Source organism: Rana temporaria, chromosome 3 (assembly GCF_905171775.1).
Source record: "Rana temporaria chromosome 3, aRanTem1.1, whole genome shotgun sequence".
Classification (NCBI taxonomy): domain Eukaryota; kingdom Metazoa; phylum Chordata; class Amphibia; order Anura; family Ranidae; genus Rana; species Rana temporaria.
In genome coordinates this window covers 449,628,267-449,650,684 of record NC_053491.1, presented here as the reverse complement: position 1 = coordinate 449,650,684, position 22,418 = coordinate 449,628,267, and the positions used below count along the sequence as shown (strand labels likewise).

The window sequence follows — 22,418 nt, the reverse complement described above, 5'->3', positions numbered from 1 at the left end:
TGAGAATGGAGGAGATGCTGGCTCTTGATAACGACACTTTTGATAATTATACATTGCTGTGGCTCGTCTGGCTCCACTTCTCTTCCTCTGACACCCTGGCGAACATGTTGTCCACCCAACCATGATCACTCCTGATCGCTTCCGTATGTGTCACCACCTAGAGACAAGCTAGGTTCCCCTCCCCCCGCTTACTTCACACTGTCTCTTCCAATTGCTCTATCGGCAACTCTCACACTACCCTATGATTCCCCTCTAGCTTTCTTCTCTCTCTTCTTCTCTTTCCCCCATTCTCTCTTTCTTTCCTTCTTCCCCTTTCTCCCCGCCCTCTCACACCCCTGGTTCTTGACCTCCCATTTTTATTTTTATTTTTCTTGTTATTTTTTTTTTTTGATCTTTGTTCTTTTTGTCCTATTTGTCATTTTTTCTTTTGATTTTATTGTTTTCTTCCTGGAGACTCTGGTTGCAATGTTGTCATCTATTAAGAAGCCATTTTGGCCGCTCACAATTTTTGTTTCGGGTTCTTGTCATAATTGTTCCTGTCATGTTATACGTTGGTGGGAGTCCTGCTGTGGGCGATAGCCATTGCGCTGACTCTTTACTACTATGTATCTGTAACTGTTCCCTGATTGTGACACCTCATGTTGTTCATGTTTAATATGTTAAAATTCCAATAAACATATTTTCAACTCTAAATGTTACGACGGCGTATCTACTGATACGCCGGCATAACACTACCTGAATCTGGCTATTTGTGTCTGGTAAGGCGACTACATCTCTCTCACTCAGGTGCTCACTTGGTGGAAGGAGGTTTAATCCCTAATATTACAAGACCCACTATAAGAAGATTTTTGGATTCATTTCTCACTCCTATTTGGAACTGTTTTATGGACATTTTTATTCACCTATACCTTATTTGTGTTAATGTCACATCCTTGGATTCTTATTCATTTATTTTTGGTTATTAACAGATTGCTATTTCACCTACTCTGTTTTTGGTATACATACATTACTCATAACTAATCACGTTAGGTTGTGGTTTGTTTTATGTTTTTTGGTTAACACTTTGTATACATTTTTTATTCTTTTCACCAACCTATTCTATCTACTTCGAGTTGACTGTTGGTCGTGTTGGACCAGAAATAAAAGCATTGAAAACGTCAACCAACGGTCTGGACATTCCATCACTGCTCTCACCACCATCATCACCCCTAGACACATCACAGAGGTAACATAATTATGCCGTCCCAAATCTAACCAGCGGCTCCTCCGGGGGTAGCGCTACATAAGTACTTGACATGTTTTTTGTTTTTAATTCCAGACATTTAAAAAAAGGATTTTATAGGATTTAGAAAAGTAATTTTAGATGTGTGAATGTAGAAATATATAAAATGTAGAAAAGTTGTTTTGAATGTTACTCCTAAGGGGCTGTAATGTTCATGGGAAGTGTTTTAAACCTCTTGATAACAGAACATATATACTTATGAGATAACTGCAGCACACATACTAACAATAAACGCCCATTCACACCTTATCAGTGCAGTGGATTGCGGTAAGACACACTTTAAGGTGCATGTTACAACAACACTGGTTAACTAACATTAAATGGTACCTTTAGTGCATCAAGGATACAAAGCTCCAATGCACATGCTTTGCAGTGCCTCACAACACATGGTAATGCACTAGCATGAGTTGTGCTTACATTCTGTGATCAGCTGTCATTGGTTGGCAGCTGATCAAAATGTAAAGGGATGCTGTGATTGGCCCTTACCCCGATCTGTGGTCAGCCGATGTCCAAAGGACTCGACGATCACAGAGTGCGCTGCCCTATGCTGCAGGGGTTGCACGGGCAGCGCGAAGATGGTAGCACCTCCATGGACGCCCTCCCGGCATGTTGTAATCATCTTTTGGATATAGTATGGGTGGCAATAGTTTAACCATTATTAATATATGTACCAAAAATGTATTATACAAGTGTAATGGAATACAAAGGACTTCTTGTAAAGCAAACACCTTTAAGTATATATGTACTAAAATAAATATGAATGTAAAGGACACTAATGCACCTGTTATGGTAAAAACTGTCTAAGATGTTATTTCTCCTCACTTTATAGAAATTTCCTCTCACTTATCCTTTGTCACATAATTTTAAAGGCAAAAAACAAAGTGCAAAAACAGTGTGCATCTACACTTCCTCAAATTATATCACTTACTGTACATACACCAAACCAATTATCTGCATAGGTAAAACAGAAGTTATTCTGGTATACAAATAGAATGATTAGCTATAGAATGTCTGATTAAAACTGTAATTTTGAAGGCCAATTTTACATTGCTGTATCCTTTATTTATATATATATATATATATATATATATATATATATATATATATATATATATATATATATATATATATATATACAGTGGAACCTTGGTTTTCCAGTAACGTGGTTAACAAGCATTTTGAAAGACTCGGTTTGCGTGTGTTCTCTTGCAAAACGAGCCGAATTCAAGCTAATGGGGTGTGCAGTACCGCATTTGGCCAGAGTTGCTGGTGACACTTGGATCGCCGCCATTGCTATTAAAAAAATAAAATAATAATAATAATAAAAATGCCATAAATCTATTCCCTATTTTGTAGATGTGATAACTTTTGCACAAACCAATCAATATGTGCTGATTGCAATTTTTTTACCAAAAATATGTACAATACATATCGGCCTAAACTGATGAAGATTTTTTTTTGGGGGGGGGGCTATTTTTTATAGCGGAAAGAATTTTTTTTTTTTTTGAATTTGCCCTCTTTTTTTGTTTATAGCGTGAGAGAGAGAGAGAGAGAGAGAGAGATTAGGCCAATGGTTCTCAACTCCTGTCCTTGGGACCCACTATCAGGCTAGATTTTAAGGATTCCCTTGTGGAGATGCAGACTAGAATACTGCAATCACTGAGCAGCAAATTATATCACCTGTCATGTATTTCAATTAACTTTCAAACCTGGCTTGTTAGTGGGTCCTGAGGACAGGAGTGGAGAACCACTGGCTTAGGCAGTTACAAAAACTGCTTGGACAAGGAGATACTGAGGAATCCTTATACAACTTCATTGCAGGTAGGTGAATTGAACACATTGTACAGGTGATATGTTTGTATGTGCTTTTATATAGAACTGACTGATATTCTGGCAGCAGAGATTATTTTAAAGCATTTTATGGTTCAGTTTAATCGTAATGGTTAAAAAAAAAAAGCCTGTTCACACCAGAACACAATGCTGGAAAGTTGTGATCCATGTGTGTTTGCTTCACTTTGTTCAAAAGTGCTTTCTTTGTGATCTGGGTGGCAATACATTGTTAAATACATTACAAATGCAGTGCATTTGCCTGCATCAGATTGCATGGTACTGCAGTGCATTGATTTGGTGTGGTGCATTTTTAAAAAGTAGTGCACTACTTCTTGCATGATTTGGTGCAATTTGCAGCCCAATTTTAAATGCATGGATTGCCAAACTGCACTGAATTGCAAAGGAACTTGCACCATGTCCCTGTGTGAATAGGTCCTAAAATAGGAAGTAAAATGTATACTCAGTAAACCCATGATCAGTTATTATTCCAATGTTTAACTTGGCTATGCATCATATCAACTCCAGTGGTAATATCTGGATAACCATTTTATACTTGCTCTATATATTATACAATGTATCATTTTTAACAAATGATATTTCACCAATATTATAACATTAGATTGTAACAAATTATATTGTCAGTATTATTAAATCATACCTATTAGTCTTTTTGTTTGACCATAATGCCAGTGTAATCTGATTTTGTTTATCTCCTGATAAGTATATATGTTAGCCTTTTTAAAGGATGAGCTCAGGCGTGTTCGCAAGCCGCACATGCAGCGCCCGCCAGGAAGTCGCCACTGCACATCGCTAATCGCAAGCGGTGAGACATTTCCCCATCTCTGCAGCGGCGCATCGGGACAATGTCTCACTGGTTGATATTGGTGCTGTGCAGTGTCGGCTTCCTGGCGGGCTCTGCACATGCAGCTTGCAAACCCGCCAGAGCTCATCCTTTTATTAGCTAACACTGATTTACATCAACCTGTTATCATGAACAATACATTAAGGGCTCTTTCACATGGTCGGCCCGTTCAGGTCCACCTGCCAGTTTTTTATGCGGACCTGAACAGGCGCTCTGTGCTCCTCTATGGAGCCGCGAATGTCAGCGGTGACATGCCCGCTGACATCCGCTCCGATCCGCCAAAGTGTGACAGAGGAAAAGCCTACTTTTCCATTGGTCTATCGGGGACGTGTTCATCCGATTTCCACCCCCCCCATAGGGGAGAGCGGAGAAAAGACAGGGCTGTCCCTGCACAGGGCGGGGACCGCCCTGTCATCCGCCGGCTCAGCGGGGATCAACGGAGCGATCCCCGCTGAGCAAGCGGAGGTTCACGGGGCGGATCATTACTGATCCGCCCCATGTGAAAGGGGCCTAAATGTGAGGCACTAGTGTTTAATAGGGTGCGGCTTGTCATGCAAATTTTAATTTTATTTTTTTTCTCTGTCTTTCAACTGTCAAATCACATTGTGGTGGGAATGAGTCCCATATTTTAACCACTTCAGCCCTGGAAGATTTGGCTTCTCAATGACCAGGCCATTGTTTGCGATATGGCACTGTGCACGGTCGTGTAACGTTGTACCCAAACAAAATTGATCTCCTCCTCCCCTTTTTTTCACAAATCAAGCTTTCTTTTGGTGGCATTTGATCATCTCTGCGGTTTTTATTTTTTTGTGCTATAAACAAAAAAATAGCGAAAATTTTGAAAAACTAAATATTTTGTACTTTTTGCTGTAATAAATGTCCCCAATTATTATAAATTCTTTTAAAAGCTAAAAAAAAAAATTCCTCGTTTTAGGCCGATATGTATTCTTCTACATATTTTTAGTAATAAAAATCACAAAGTCTATATTGATAGGTCTACAAAAAAGGGGATAGATTTATGACAATTTTATTTTTTAGTTCCATAGAATTTAATGGGTCAAAAATGTGTATTGAAAAATGCAAAATGCACCTGGATTGTGCAACCTGCATAGGTGTGAACCAGGCCTTAGTGAGTAGAATATTGTCTGCGACATGTTTGGTTTATGGATACTTTTTAAAGCGGAGGTCCCGCTGCGATTATTATTTTTTTTTACCATTTAGATTAATTACCCCAATATAAATTGTTACTCTTTCTGTTTTCTTAAACCTCCGCAGTCCGGTATCGTTTTACTTGTAATGGCGGTGATTTGAGATTTTTATTGAGAATGCGACATTATGGCGGACACATCGGACACTTTTTACATTTATACAGCAATCGGTGCTATAAAAATGCACTGATTACTGTCTAAATGCCACTGGCAGGGAAGGGGTTAACACTAGGGGGTGATCAAGGGGTAACTGTGTTCCATGTGTGTGTGTTCTAACTGTGGGGGGGGGGGTGAGACTGACTATAGGAGATGAGAGATTGTGGTTATTGGCTTGTAGGACCTCCCAATCTCTCTCCTCTCAGAACAGAGATGTGTGTGTCCCTGTTCTGCCTCTCGTGGCCGGCGGTCATATTAACTGGGTGTGCGCCTGCTATACCGCTTAAAGGAACCGACGTACAGCTGCGGGATTGTGCCGACCTGCCCTTGTGTATTGACGGCGGCTGGTCGGCAAGCGGTTAGATGCAGTCCCCATAAGGAAACGAGTGTGCCACCTTTCCTCCTGGATGCAGTTCAGGCCAATGTGGATAGCTTTTATTTCCCCCCCAAGTGAATTCAGCTGGTTTAGCAAGTTGACCTCGAAGGCCCCTACACATGATACGAAAATTGGAAGTAAAATTTATGTATGTTAAAAAAAAAAATTCGTCCGACAAAAGCTAGATGTGCAGACTATAACATTTTTGTCGTACATGCATTTAATTAGTACGGTTTTTGTCCGGGGAAAAAAAACGTAAGAGCGAGACTACGCATGCTCAGAAATGAAAGAATACATACAAAACTATTCAACACATTACTTCTGATGTTGTATTCTGTCATACAAGAATTTTCGTATGTCAGTAACCTCTTCACTTTGGACATGAGACTAGCATGCCACAAAAAAACAGAAGAACGGTTGTCTGAAAATCTGATCGTGTGTACGAGGCTTTAACCTACGTTCACATTGGGCTTATTTGACTTGCCAAATCGGAGCCTATTACCAGCAACGGCACTGTCTGAATCGGTGCGACACCAACTTTGCGGCGCTGCACCGATTCCCAAAAGTAGTTCCTGTGCTACTTTTGACAACTTCGGGGGTGATTTTCAATAGACATCTGTGCAGAAATCAGCACAGATGTCTCTCAAATCACCCCCAAAGTCCTCCTGAAATTCTGGTTTGAAATGTGTGCAAGTTCAGCTGAACTTGTACGTAAAAAAAAAAAAAATGGATAAAAAAACTAAAAGTACACCAACTCATGTACAAAACACCAATCTGTACCTCCCAAGTGCTGAGTGTGTGCTCGCCTTAACCTGTTGGACCCACAATGGCATGTAAATTTAATTGTTCTTAAATCGGAGTTCCACCCACATTTTAAACGATATCTGATCGCATTCGTTATACTGCATAGGTATGCCATTGACATTCAATTATTTCATATTTAAATAACTTTTTATATTTATGTTTTTAGGAGAACATCCGGTCTTTCTCTCCAATGGGAGTTGACGTATATCCTGTATTCCCCAGGTGCCGCACTGCATCATGGGAGATGAGCGTCCTCTTTTCCAAGATTCAGTGTGGACACCCAGCGAAATCTCCTGAGATTTAGAAACAGGGAGTGGCGACGTGACAAGGGTGTTTCAGTATTCCTTGTGTTGCCATCACAACAGGTGCGCTATCAACAATGAGCATGCGCGGGATCGAGCGGGGAATGCTTGGAAAGAAGCATTCACCGCATACAGGAAATGGGTGCTTGTGGGCTTCAAGTGCCCACAAGCAAAAGGGAAACGTCCGGCATCAAATTTTATAAATTATCCTTTACAACTATACTGGACTGCAGAGGTTTAAGAAAACAGAGTAACGATTTATATTGGGGTAATTGATCTAATGGTAATTTTATTTTTTTTATAAAAAAAATGTTATTGCTGCAGGACCTCCGCTTTAAAAAGTATCCATAAGCCAACATGTTCCAGCCAATATTCTACTTCATAAGGCCTTGTTCACACCTATGCAGGTTGCAGTTTGCATATTCCAGGTGCATTTTTCAACACACATTTTTGACCCATTAAATTCTATGGAACCAAAAAATTGAATAAAGTCCTTGGTCCTTTCAAAAAAAATACAGATGTGAACGTGACCCATAGTAAACAATGCTAAATGGACTGGTAATGTGTTTTCAAAACGAAAAATGCATAGGTGTGAACCTAGGGTAAGGTTATATACTAGTAGTTAAGGTCCGCACACACCATACGAAAATCGGATGGGAAAAATTTGTACGACGAGCTGGACAGCGCAAAAAAAAAAACACTATCAACAAAAATAGAGCGACAATTTTGAAAAAAATGCAATTTTATTTTGCTATAATATCCTTAAAAAAAAAAAAAAGTTGTGTGTGTGTGTATGTATATATGTATATATGTATATATGTGTGTATATATATATATATATATATATATATATATATATATATATATATATGTGTATATGTGTGTGTGTGTGTGTGTGTGTGTGTGTGTGTGTATATGTATGTATGTGTTTTCCACAGTTTAAGCCGATACGTGTTTTTTCTACATATTTTTGGTGAACAAAACCTTTATTCATTGGTTTGCGCAAAAGTTATAGCATCTACAAAATAGGGGATAGTTTTATGGTTTATTTTTCTTTCTCTTTTTCTTTTTCACATTTTTGGGACCATTGTCATTTTTACAGCGATCAGTGCAATAAAAATGCACTGATTACTGTGAAGGGGTCAAGTCAGTACTAGGGAGTGATTCTTACTGTTAGGGGGGGCATAGTTACGAGTGACAAATCACTGAACAGTCATCAGTGACAGTGTCACTAGGTAGAATAGGGGAATGCCTTGTTTACAAAGGCATCCCCCTGTTCTGCCTTTGTGCCGACCACATTCGAGTTACCGTGAGCGTACTCGCGAGGCATGCGGCTGGTGTGCACCCCTGCTGGGTGCCAAATTTTAACGGGATGTACAGGTACGCCAATGTGCCTGCCCATGCCATTCTGTCGACGTGCGGCGGTTGGCATATGGGGAAAGCATGTGTATGAGGCTTTAATGTGAGCACACATTCAGCAGATACAGATTGGAGCACTGTGCACAAGGCGCCTTCCCTTTTTCCCATATCGTCTTTCAGGACAGCCACCTATGCGAGACCTCGGCTCCTCCCTTCTTAAACACCGTCCAGCCTAAATTTAGAAGGCATGCTTCCCCGCCGGCTTCACAGTTTTGGTGTTCCCTCCGGCAGGAGACACTGTGAGGAACCGTGGTCAAAGACAGCCAGGGAGGCTGAAGTCTGTACATCCGGGAAGGAGACAGAGGTTTCTGGGGACTAGTGGCGGTGCGATGCCTTGGAGGGTGGTTACCTGGCAGCCACAATGTTTTTCTGTTGCCACCCCAGCTCTCCAAAAGTGGTGTCGTGGGATGCTTTGGGGGCATGTTTTCAGGTTCTCAGTGGAGACTCAGGAGGAGATGCTGCCCCCCCCTTTGCATTTTTGTTTGAGAGCCGCGACAGAGCTCATGGTGGGCCGTATGGTGGGTGATGTCACTTCTGGAAGGGGGTATCTGTGACTTCCCGTTCCAGCTGTGCTTGCTGAATGAGGACCAGGCTTTGTCTGATGGGGAGTCGCAAAGGTCGCACAGGCGGATGGAGGTTCCAGAGGCAAGACAATTCTGTGGCGGGAATGTGTCAGAGGCAGGGACCATCCTGGCGTGGCCGACATCCGCCATCATAAGGTAAGGAGGACCAGGGGGTTGCATCCCTTGCCTGTCACCTGCAGCTCCACAGGTGGGGTTCCCTCTTGGTGGTTGGAAGGGAGGAGGCACATGGTACCTGGGCACTGGTGGGGTGGTACTCTTGTAGACCCCCGATCTTTCCAAAAAGAGGACCTGTCATGCCCTTTTAAAACAAGTGATCATAAAATGGGGGGGGAATTGAAGGGAAAGTGTAAAAATAAATGTTTATATTAAAAAAAATAAAAAAAATAAAGATTGTTTTACACGTAGGAGAGAAGTGTCAGAATTGGATTGGGAGGCAAGTGGTTAACAACCTATGAGTCGTGGGGGAAACCCATTGACAGCTGAACAATTAAATGTTTTAACGATTGTTAAAAATTATGGTCTCAGTTGGCATATGCTGTACGTGTAATCTTTGTGTTATTAAATTTACTCGGTGTAGCCTCTGTGGCATGCAAGTTTACATTTGAAGCCCAATAGGCAACTGAAGATCAAAAATAGTGTTGAACCCTGCTTTAACCCCCGGGTCCTTGGCGGGCCCTGCAGCTTACCCATGTATTTGCAAATGTGTGCAACTAAACCCCTGTTTTTAACGCATACTGTTGGACTGTTTAATTTGGTTTGCTACACACGGTCAATTTCTGTGAAACAAAAAACGACGTTTTGAAAAACGACACAAAAAATTCAAGCATGTTCGAATTTTTTTTGTTGTGTGTGTGTGTGTGTGTATGTGTGTGTGTGTGTGTGTGTTTTTTTTTAAATCCTAAAACAACGTTTTGCCCACACATGATCATTTTAAATTACGTTTTTTTAAAACGTCATTTTTTTCATCACAAAAAACGACCGTCTGTACGCGGCATCAGTCCTAACCATGTGAGCTGTGAATAGATGAGTAATGATTTAGAACTGCAGAATGTTCTTTCTAGTGTGTGTGTGTGTGTGTGTGTGTGTGTGTGTATATGTTCGTATGCTTAAACCGTGTATATGAATTTTCTTAACAGGAAGTCTGAAAGTGTGTTACTCTAAATTGGTCTTCATCAGAACACGATGACCCACAAGGGAGATGAGTGCTTTCAACATGAGAACATTTTCATTTTTAAGTCAAATCATACAGTTCCCCAAATTATTAATCCTGGAGAGAAACCATTTTCATGTTCTGAACTTGAAGAACACTTCACTAAGAACTTGATTTCCTTTGAACACCAGACAAGTCTCACATCAGAGAAGCCATCAGAGACCCCATTTAAATGTTTTGAATGTGGCAAGTGCTTTACAAGAAAGGCAACTCTTGTTCACCACCATAATATTCACACAGGAGAGAAGCCATTTAGATGTTTAATATGTGACAAGTCCTTCAGAAGCAATAAGAATTTGACTTTACACGAAAAGATTCACATGGGACAGAAGTCATTTGGATGTCCAGAATGTGGCAAATACTTCACGCTCAAGTATAGTCTTGCTAGACACCAGAGGTTTCACAAAGATGAGAAGCCGTATACGTGTTTGGAATGTGGCATTTCCTATGCTACAAATACCCATCTTATTAAACATAAGAAGACTCACAGAGGAGAGGAGCCATTTAAATGTCCTACATGTGGCAAATGCTATGCAGACTACAAAAATCTTATTCAACATCAGATGATCCACACAGCTGAGAAGCCATTTAAATGCCTTGAACAAGAAAGCCAGGCCAGCTCGTTACATACGACCTCTATCTCTCTTTTTATAAGTCATCATATGATGGCTGTAGAATAACACACCCATGGGGGGGAAAACTGTACTACCTTTACCCACAGCTTCTACACTGGATAGGCTTGCACCACAATTCTTCCAGCGAGATCCTGCGAAACAGGGTATTCCAAATCTTGGAAGACAATGCATGTTCTTATGATATTTATCATGCTTTTAATTCCCGGGACTTAGAAAGGTTTCAAAAAGAAAGTAGAAGTACACCACACACAGGATGAAGCTGTGGGTGTCTCTATAATAGTGCAGTGCCACGTCCTGCATATATTGAAAAGTTGATGTTGGAGAGGAACAAGAATGGACTTTATAGGCACCAATTGTGACATTAAAATACGTTTATTGATGTGGGAAATTGCATTAATGAACGTATTTTAATGTCACAATTGGTGCCTATAAAGTCCATTCTTGTTCCTCTCCAACATCAACTTTTCTAGATGGAAAGGTTGTTATGTCACCCTCATCTATGCTCTGTTTACAAGTCATGAATGATGCAAATTTTTAAAATGTTTCACACTACCTGCTAATCCCATTTTGTGATATACCATTAAACTCAAATAGTCGGATCATACCTTTTTAGTAAAACACACTACATACTTGCATGAAGCAACCCTGCATGCACATGGGAGTCATGGCCGCAGCACGGAGCTCTGAAGGCACGGCACGTTATGCCGTCCCTTCAGAGCGAATGCGATGCTGATGTCTTGAACTGCATGCAAATTTAGGAGATATTCACTGTACCTAAAGGGAAGCATTGTTATTGGCTTACCAGTAGGTACAGGTAAAAAAAAGATCTTTTTTTTTTTTTTTTTTTTTTTTTGGGGGGGGGGGTTTTTGGGATATTTAAAAAAAAAAAGTAAATGTACCATTTACTGGTGGTAAATCATATCCCTGAATATTAAATCACATTCACTGGGATGAATCCTCTGCAGTTAAACTTTGGTGGGTGCCACATTTACTGCTTTCTAATCTCCTCCACAAATTGACTGTATCTGGCAGTTTTTAATAGATTGATGTGTTAAGTCAGAGAATGTTTACGGTGCCACAGAAAATTAATTCTAACCACTTTGGATCTAGAACTTTTATATCTGTTCCAAACCATAGCATTTTTTTATATTTCTGCAATGGGCTTGTGTATTCTGTGAATATTTAACCTAAAAAAAGTAATCTTTACATTGTTTTTGGGGTATACACTAGGTTTTCTTTTGGCAATATTGTCTTGCAAAAAAAACATTATATTCTATGCAATCTATAGGCAAAGTTTGTTAAAACATTTTTTTTTTTGTTTTTTTAAATGTTGCCATTGTTTTTAAAAAGGAAAGAAAGATGTTTTAGCCCTGGTTCACACCGGCAATAGCACCGTCCTAATCGGTGTGATGCCGCATCAACGGCGCTGCACTGATTTCAAAAAGTAGTTTCTGTATTACTTTGTGTGCTTTTGGGCCACAATTTACATTGACATCTGCACATATGTCTCTGTAATTGTGGCCGAAATCGGGACTGACAAGTCACAAGCAGGAGGGAAATCGTGCAAGTTCAGCTGAATTTGCACGGCTTAATTCCCGCAGCCCAGTTTTGAACCTGGGCTGAATGTAAATTGAAAAAAAAAGTATACATTTTATTCTATTTGTCCTGCATAGAAAGACAATAAAATAATGTTCCTGGTGCATAGTCTGAAGATGTTTGCAAATAAAAAAGGGGGGGAGAGAATTTAAGGAAAAATCAATGCAAATTATTATAGGCGTTTTGGGAGGTTTAATTAAAGGTTATATAGGAATAACTTTTTACTTATAAGATTTCTTATGCAAACCAAAGTGTCACATCTTTGATCCACATATAAATTAAATCTTAAAAAGAATATAATGCATTGTTTCCCAATTTTATTTAATGGCATTATTTTCACAGGAGTACCTTCTTTTTGGCTTTTTTAAAAGTGTGTGTGTGTGTGTGTGTGTGTGTGTGTGTGTGTTTCTAAATGGGTTCCTTTTTTAAGCTAGTGCATTGTTGGTTCACTTACCTTTTCCTTCGATTTCCCATCTAAGTGTGTGTGTGTGTGTGTGTGTGTTTTTTTTTTTTGTTTGTCTGAATTTTCTCACTTCCTGTTCCTCAGTAAGCTTGCCCCCATCATCTGAGCCGTTCTGGCTGGGGGTTAGTCAGCCAGAACAGCTTACTGAGGAGAACAGGAAGTGAGAAATTTGGACAAAGAAAAAAAACATTTAGAAGAGAAATCTAAGGAAAAGGTTAGTGAACCAACAATTCACTAGCTTAAAGGAAACGATTTGGAAAATAAACCTTTTATAACCTCTTTAACACCTGTCATTTCAGCAGCTGGTAATATCCTGTAACAGTGATGGGGGTGCGCAGTTGCAGAAGGAGAGGAGCAGGACCAAAGAGTTATGTCTTAGAAACTTTTTTAGGCCATATCCCTTACATTTAGGGGCCATAGAGTGGTTAAAGTGGAGTTCCACCCATAAATATAACATTACATCAGTAGTTTTAAAAAAAATTCATTAATCCTTTAAGAATTATCTTTTTTTGTTGTGTTGTTGCTAGGCAGAATAGTTAATATTCCCTCTTCCTGCACCTAGGTGCTTAAGCTTCCTAACCTACACCGCACAGACTCCTGGGAATGTAGTGGGTGTAACTTTCCAGGAGTCTGTGCACTCCCCAGTCTCGAAGAATCATGTGACTTGGACAGTACAGGTGCTGAAACCGGATCTGAAACCTATTACACTACTTGTGCAGCACTGAGCATGTGCGAGATCTGCAAGGCTGAAATCCAGGAAGTCATACAGTCTGGCTTCATGATGCCCACACTTAATGGCCCCAGTCAATTTCTATTTTATTAAGTGTCTAAATGCTGTGACAACCTAACAAAACGGACCTTAGTTTACAGACTAACTTTACTAGAATACATTAAGCTTGTGTATTACAGGGATATTTATATTTAAAAAGTGAAATTGTGGCCGGAACTCCGCTTTAATTTCATCAAAGGGGGTACAACACATTTTCTGAATGTCTCCCACATCTCAATGGAGGGGGGCTTACTGGAATCGGCAAAAAAGTCCCGGGTGACTTCATTGACTATATTTGGTCATTGACATCACACTATCTCATCCCCTTTGTTTACATGGCCAGAGAATTCAGGATGATAAATAAAAGGGGCTGGGTCAGTGATGGCAAACCTTGGCACCCCAGATGTTTTGGAGCTACATTTGTAGTTGACCATCATGAGAAATGTAGTTCTAAGACATCTGGGGTGCCAAGGTTTGCCATCACTCAGTTAGGTGATGCTACTGGTTGCTAATGATATGGCAGCACCGACCATTTCCTTTGCCAGCATTTTCAGCTGGAATAGATGGTCACTATAAATACCACTAATACCAATACTGTATGAATCTCTGCTCCTGCCATATAATTGGCAACGTATCCCTAATCTTTAGATTCATTGTTTGTTTGGCAGGAAATGTTTGGTATGAGTGAGTTTTAAACAACCTGAGATCTATTTACTTGTGTTCAAACAGCAATGGTGCTGCAAATCAATATAAAGTGCACCAATCTGCTCAAAACAAACAATAAAGATACTGTACCTGTGTGTGAACACCATGGTTATATAAATGCATAAACCATAAGTGTGCTCAATACATCTGCAAATGTGTAACCTACAACAAATGCTTAAATAAACTACAATTGGTCTATAATAAAAATGGCTATTAAACAAAAAAGTGTCTTCAGTGTTCTTCAAGGCCCACACAAACTGTATATGTGGCATCATGGAGGTGGGCAACATATGTACACTCTGACACTTATGTTTCAAGCATTCTTCATAATGTAGTCCCAGCTCTGGTCTTGTACTAATGATGGGCATTTGGGATCCCATGGTTGCCATCACAGTGATCACTCAGTAAAGCTTGCATTGAGGGGGATTTATCAAAACTGGAGCATCAGTATCTGGCAACCAATCGGCTTCTATCTTTTAATTTTCAAGTTTAATTGAACAAGCTCAAGATGATAAAAACTGATTGGTTGCTATATACAGCTTCCCCAGTTTTGATATAATTCCACCCTGAATCTTTTTTTCTCCTGAACTATTATTCACTAAACACAAACGGGACAAAAAAGGGTGACTCAACAGTGAGACCCCTTTCACACTGGAGGCATTTTTCAGGTGCTAAAAATAGCGCCTGAAAAATGCCTCCCCTGCAGCCCCAGTATTAAAGACCAAGTGCTTCCACACTGGATCTGTGCGCTTGCAGGATGTCAAAGTCCTGCAAGCAGCAACTTTGAAACTGTGTATACACCGCTCCTCCACCGCCCCTGCCTGTTGAAATTGGGGGGGGGGGCACCGTTGCCAAAGTGCCTGTAAAACGCTTTGGCATAAGAGCTTTTTGAGCACCCTTAACCCTTTGGCCGCTAGCAGGGGTTAAAAGCACCCCACTGGTGGTTGAAAAGCGCTGCTAAAACTTTTCTGCTAATGTGGAGCAAGTGACACCGACAGTAGGGATGGGTCGAACACCCCCCAGTTCGGTTTGCATCCAGAACATGCGAATAGACCAAAAGTTCACGCGAACATTCGAACACTGTAAAGCATGGGTCTTCAAACTATGGCCCTCCAGGTGTTCAGGAACTACAATTCCCATCATGCCTAGTTATGTCTGTGAATGTCAGAGTTTTACAATGCCTCATGGAAAGTGTAGTTCCGCAACAGCTGGAGGGCCGTAGTTTGAGGATCCCTGCCGTAAAGGCTATGAGACTCGATAGTGAGAAATCAAAAGTGCAAATTCTAAAGGCTAATATGCAAGTTATTGTACTAAAGTGTTTGGGGACCCGGGTCCTGCCCCAGGGGACATGTATCAATGCAAAAAAGGAGCAGTGATTTTAATAATGCTTAAAGTGAAATATTCCTTAAGTTTCACACCTGGGGTGTGTCTAAAGTGTGCATGTAAAGTAGCACATGTTTCCCATGTTTAGAATTGTCCCTGCACAAAATGTCATTTCTGAAGGGGGGGGGGGAGTAATTTAAAACTACTCGTGGCTATTCATGAATGGACGGTCCCGGCAATACAGAGAAAAGTCATTGAAAAAAATGACCCCTGATATTTTTTTTCAATTACTTTTATCTGTATTGCCGGGACCCGACAATTCATTAATAGAGCGAGTAGTTTTAAATTAATTTTTCCCTCAAAAATAACATTTTGTGCAGGGAACCAAAATTAAATGTGTGGGGGTCCCCCAAATTCCATATCAGGCCCGTTATAGATTTTAAGGGGAACTCCACGCCAAAATTAAAGTAATGGCATGGGGTTCCCCCAAAAATCCATACCAGACCACGGGTTTCCCATGACGCGCCAGAAACCCTCTTGCATCAGAATGGGGCGGGGTCACTCGTCCACGTCACGGGCGGCCCCGCCCTCTGTTATAAAGGAAATCTCACACAGCTCACGCGTCATTCGCCCGGGAGCCTTCTATGGAGAAGGGTGTATCGATTATAGCAGCGGGTAGTGTGGGCCCGGGTCGTGGAAAGATGTACGTCACTGGAATTGTATTTATTTTTAATTTAAAGGGGTTGTAAAGGTAAAAAAAAAGCTTCCTTTTACCCTAGTGCAGTCCTCCTTCAGTTACCTCATCCTTTGATTTTGCGTTTTAAATGTGCTTATTTCTTATGAGAAATCCTCACTTCTTGTTTTTCTGTCTAACTACACACCAGTAATGTGAGGCTTTCTCCCTGGTGTGGAGACAGCCTCTGGAGGGGGCGAGCAGGAGTGTCAGGATGCCCACTAACACACAGCTCCTTTCTCTATCTGCAAAGTAGAAAGTGTCCTGACCCTCCTGCTCGTTCCCTCCCCCCCAAGAGGCTTTTTCCACACCAGGGAGACAGCCTCGCATTACTGTGTGTAGTTACAGGCAGAAGAACAGGAAGTGAGCATTTCTCAGACGAAATAAGGACATTTAAAAGCAAAATCGAAGGATGAGGTAAGTGAAGGAGGACTGCACTAAGGCAAAGGAAGCCATGTAGGGAATTTTTTTTTTTTTTTACCTTTACAACCCCCTTTAACGAACGTGTGTGTTTTTTATTATTTTATGGTAGAGGTACAATGTACCCTGTTACCAATTCACATAGGGGGGACTGGAATCTGGGGGGGTCCCCTTTCAGATTACAATAACCCCTCCCCCGCAGACCCCCACAACTACCGGGCAAGGGTTGTGGGGATGAGGCCCTTGTCCCCATGGGGACAAGGTGCTTTGGGGGTCATATCCTCCCCATGTTGAGGGTATGTGGCCTGGTAGGGTTCAGGAGGGGGAGCGCTTTCTCATTCCCCACCTCTTTTCCTGCGGCCTGCCAGGTTGCAAGCTCGGATAAGGGTCTGGTATGGATTTTTTCGGGGGAGTTCCCCTTAAAATCCATACCAGACCTGAAGGGTCTGTTATGGAATTTGGGGGGGGGAACCCCCACACTTTTTCCCTTCAAATTTTTTTTTTAAAACTACTCATGCTATTAATGAATTGTTGGGTCCCGTAAAAACAGATAAATCATTGAAACAAATATTCATACCAGACCCTAAGGGCATGATAATGGGGGGAGACTCCTGTCTTTTTTTTTTTTTTTCTTTTTTCAATGACTTTTCTCTCTGGTTTCTCTCTCGTCCATGGACGGACACAGCTTCCCTTTTACTCTCGACTGTAGACAGAACATAACCCTACAGTCAAGAGTATAAGGAAGCTGTGTCCATCCATGGACTTCAGAGAAAATGATTTTATGGTGAGTACAAAAATTCTATTTTTTTTTTTTTCTTCAGAAATTACATTTTGTGCAGGGACAGTTCTAAACATGGTAACATGCTATACTTTAGACACCCCCCGGTACAAAATTTAAAGGAATATTTCACTTTTATTGTTTAATTTTAAGCATTATTAAAATCACTGCTCCTGGGAAAAAACAGACGCTTTTAAAAACTTTTTTGCATTGATACATGTCCCCTGGGGCAGGACCCAGGTCCCCAAACACTTTTTATGACAATAACTTGCATATTACCACTTTTGGGTTCTCCCATAGACTTTTAAAGGGTGTTCTGCGGCTTTTCGAATTTGCCGCAAACACTCCAAATTGTTCGCCGAATGGCAAACAGCCAATGTTCGAGTCTAACTCAAAGCTCATCCCTAACTGACAGTAATAAATATTACAAATGTATCTATAGATATTATACATTTTTTGCATTGGTTGAACTTGCATGGGTGTGCCTATAGAGGAGGAAGAACACTTCCCTGTGTGCCTTAAAATAAATGGTACGTTTTGGATATATCCCAGTTGTTCAACTTTTCTCAAGTACACTTGGCTAAATCATGTCAGACAGGATCAGGTACAGATGAACTGTTGGGGGTAAAGATAAAAAAAATATATACTGTGTAATACCCATAGTGACACAACCACAAACAAATACAAAAATACCAGTTTTATCTTTGGAATATTTTGGCCAAGGCTTTAAAGACTTTTTTTTTTGTCCACCTTTTTTTTTTTTTTTGTTTTTTTTTTATATATTTTTATTCCAGCTCCCTTTGTACCAATATAGCATTGATTGTTTTTTTCCAAAATAAATAAAAATTATATTAAACAGCTTTACATTTATTCTACACAGATTTACCTCACACTCTTCATTGCTGTTAAACGCTGCTCCATTACATCTGCCTAACATCTTTGTCAGACTTTAGGTCATGACACAGGAAGGAGTTGACCAGCTGAGGGTAGATGATGCAGGGTGTGTGCTAATAAGATCAGCTGGTCAAGTCCTTCCAGTGTCATGACCTAAAGTCTGTCCAGGAAGTATGGCAGAGGTAATGGAGCAGAGTGTTTTTTTTTACTGCTTCCTGACCGCCCTGCGACGATATACGTCAGCAGAATGGCACGGCTGCGCAAAAGGACGTGTGTGTGTGTGTGTGTGTGTATGTATATATATATATATATATATATATATATATATATATATATATATATATATATATATATATACACACACACACACACACACACACACACACACACACACACACACACACACACACACACACACACACACACGTACACGTGTCCCCTTTTAAGAAGTGGAATTGTAGATGCACACGCAAGCTCCGTAACTCCGACCACGGGTCCCGAGACCTAATTGGCCGGGGGACAAGAGACTGCCGGGACTCAGGAGGAGACGCCAGGTGAAGCCGTGACCTGGATGGAGTAAGTGCGAGGCCCGATAGAAGAGCGATGTGGCCATCAAGCAATGTGGGGGCGGTGATTAAGCGAGCATCGGGGCTCTCCCACAAACACCTCCTAGACTCTTCTCAGTGTGCCCTCACAGTGGGTACAGACTTGCAAGATAGATCCTGAAAAATAAGTTTATGTGACTGTGGGTGTAGTTGTCGTCATCCCTCAATGCATAACAAAAATTCCTCTTCTAGTTTGAGTGCAACAACCGTGCAATTGTCTGTTAAAACGTCACAGTGCCTTATCAAAAAAAAATGCTCTGGTCAGGAAGGGGGTAAATCCTTCTGGGGCTGAAGTGGTTAACCCCTTGCTTACCAGGCACTTTTACCCCCTTCTTGCCCAGGACAATTTTCAGCTTACAGCGCTGTCACACTTTAAATGACAATTGCACGGTCATGCAACACTGCACTCATATGATTTTTTTTTTCAAACAAATAGATCTGTCTTGTGGTGGTATTTAATCCCACTGTTTATTTTAATTTATTTTGCTAAATAAACAAAAAAATACCAAAAATTGTTATACAATTTTGCAAACAGTAATTTTTCTTCTTCACTGATGAGCACTGATAGGTGGCACTGATGAAGCGGCACTGCTGTGCACTGAGGAGGCGGCACTGATTGGCAGCACTGGTGGGCAATATTGGGAATACACCGATAACTGACTTGCGTTAAAATGTACTGATTATCATCTTTCTTCTCCTCTCCTAACACTGTCAGTGTGAGAAAAGGAAAGCCGATAGCTGGCTTGTGTTGAGATCATGATCAGCTGTCATTAGACACAGCTGATCACATGGTAAAGGGTCACTGTAATTGGCCCTTTACCCCGATCTGTGATCAGCTGAGTTCAAAGGTCTCCGCAATCACAGAGCGTGCCGCACGCCCAGCGTGATCACGGGAGGAGGTCCCTGCACATCTTCCCGGCAAAGTTAGCCTGTGCTGTAGCCATCTTTCGGGAATTTAACGGACCATATTGCTGGTCAATGACCAGGCCACTTTTTGCGATTCGGCACTGCGTCGCTTTAACTGACAATTGCGCGGTCGTGCAACGTGGCTCCCAAAGAAAATTGGCGTCCCTTTTTTCCCACAAATAGAGCTTTCTTTTGGTGGTATTTGATCATCTCTGCGGTTTTTATTTTTTGCGCTATAAACAAAAATACGATTTCATTCCCTTATGTCAGTCCCGATTCCGGGGGTAATTTCAGAGACATCTGTCCGGGTTTCTGCACACCAGCCGCTCACTAGCATTTTTTTATGTTTTTGATCAATTGAAAAAAAAAAACGCAAAAAAAAAAAAAAATGTTAACTCTGAAAACACAAAAAACTCTATTGCAAAAACGTTGAAAGTTTTTTGAAAAAATCACTGCAAAGCTACTGCCGTCTATAATGTCCAATGAGCCTAAGGCCTAAAGCCTCATACACACGATTGGACTTTCTGCAGACAAAGCATAGGACTTTTGTCTGAAGGGCAACTTTAGCGCATGCTATCCCACAGATTTTGTGCAGACAAATGACAACAATTGTCCGATGGAGCATACAAACTGTCAGATTTTCAGACAATAGCCTGCCATCACGCAATTCACACAATTCCCGTCAGATAATCCGATCGTGTGTACGAGGCTTTAGACTGAGTTCACATATGAGAACGCAGCGGCTCTCAGCAGGAGTTGGATGCGTCCTTGTTCACTGTTTCAGGTCCGATTTCAGCATGAATATTTGGCTGAATTCAAGCCTGAAATGGACCAAAAAGACGCACGCTGATAAGTGAACCGCCTTCATAAGGAGGCGGTCGGAGTCTCCTGCTGTGTGAATTGGATGCAGAGGTAACCACATCCATTTTGCAATAGTGTGAACCCAGCCTGAATTGAATATTCACATGAAGCTCCACATCATTCAAAATCAGTTTCTTTAACCACTTCCCACCCGGCTAAATGATGGCTGGGCGGTGGTTCCATTATCCTGACTGAACGTTATATGAAGCCTTTCAGGATAACAGCCGGCGTGTAACACACCGCAACACCAATCTCGGCAAAGAGTCTCTGTTGAAGACTTTTTACCACGTGATCAGCTGTTTCCAATCACAGCTGATTACGATGTAAACAGGAAGAGCCGTGTATCGGCTTTTCCTCGCTACCGTCTGACAGAAGCGAGTAGAGGAGAGCTGATCGGTTGCTCTTCTGAGTGGGCGGGGTCTGCGCTCATTTTATTATCAGCGCAGCCCCCCTGAGGATGACCACCTATGGCCGCCAGGGATGCCAATCAGTGCCCATATATGATGCCACACAGTGCCCATCAGTAATGCATGCAAGTGATGCCCATCAGTGCCATCTATTAGTGCCCATCAGTGTCACCCATATGTACCCATCAGTGTCGCCGTTTAGAGCCTATCAGCACCACTTATGAGTGCCCATCAGTGCCTCATATCAGTGCTGCATATAAGGCTGGATTCACACTTGTGCGGTGCGAATTCCAGCTCTGTTATCTCTGCCAAGAGATAAGAAAACTGTTCAGCAGATCATCTCAGTTTTATCTGAGAATTTGGAGACCTGGGAGAGGGGAGGGGGGGGAAGTGTATTGAGTTGAATGAGAGAAATCCTGATGAGAAATGAACACACCTGCAAATCAGATGCGTGCCCATAGAAGATAATGGGCCTGAATTTGCACCTGAACCGCATCGCAATGCCTAGAAAACGCACATGTTTTTTGGGCAATGCGCAGTGTGAATGCATCGCACATATGTGAACCAGCCTCATTAAAATCAATGTATTTTATAATGTTATGCGAATTGGATGCGGTTTAAGCCGCACTCAATTCGCATAGGTGTGAACCCTACATCAGTGGCCATCAGTGCCACCTCATTGGTGCCACCTCATCGGTGCCGATCAGTGAAGGAGAAAAAACATACTTATTTACAACATTTTAGAACAGAAACTAAAAAAAATACTTATTTTTTTTTCAAAATGAGCTTTTTGTATTTGTTTAGCAAAAAATAAAAACCCCAGAGGTGATTAAATACCACCAAAAGAAATCTCTATTTGTGGGAACAAAATGATAAAAATTTTGTTTGGGTACAGTGAAGCATGATGCGGAATTGTCATTTAACCACTTAAGGACCGCTGCACGACGATATACGTCGGCAGAATGGCACGGCTGGGCACATCAACGTATATGTACGTTGCCCTTTAAGCCCAAGCGTGGGGTCATGGGCGCGCGCCCGCGCCCATGACCTGGTCCGAAGCTCCGTGACCGTGGGACCCGATCGCCGCTGGAGTCCCACGATCGGTCCCCGGAGCTGAAGAACGGGGAGAGCTGTATGTAAACACAGCTTCCCCGTTCTTCACTGTGGCGGCGTCATCGACCGTGTGATCCCTTTAATAGGGGGACACAATCGATGACGTCACACCTACAGCCACACCCCCCTACAGTTAGAAACAGACATGAGGTCACACATAACCCCATCACCGCCCCC

The 22,418-nt window shown here is 41.5% G+C and overlaps 1 protein-coding gene across 1 annotated transcript; it reads left to right on the top strand.

Moving 5' to 3' along the window:
* Window positions 1-2,982: 2,982 nt before the first annotated feature.
* On the top strand, window positions 2,983-10,994 carry LOC120930926 (gastrula zinc finger protein XlCGF71.1-like). Its single transcript, XM_040342065.1, has 2 exons — window positions 2,983-3,103; window positions 9,960-10,994. Exon 2 carries the CDS (start codon window positions 10,006-10,008, stop codon window positions 10,711-10,713), a length of 708 nt encoding a protein of 235 aa, XP_040197999.1. The 5' UTR covers window positions 2,983-3,103; window positions 9,960-10,005; the 3' UTR covers window positions 10,714-10,994.
* Window positions 10,995-22,418: the final 11,424 nt, after the last annotated feature.

Coding starts and splice junctions, on each gene's coding strand:
- LOC120930926 (XM_040342065.1), top strand. CDS start 10,006: ATGACCCACAAGGGAGATGAGTGCTTTCAACATGAGAACATTTTCATT.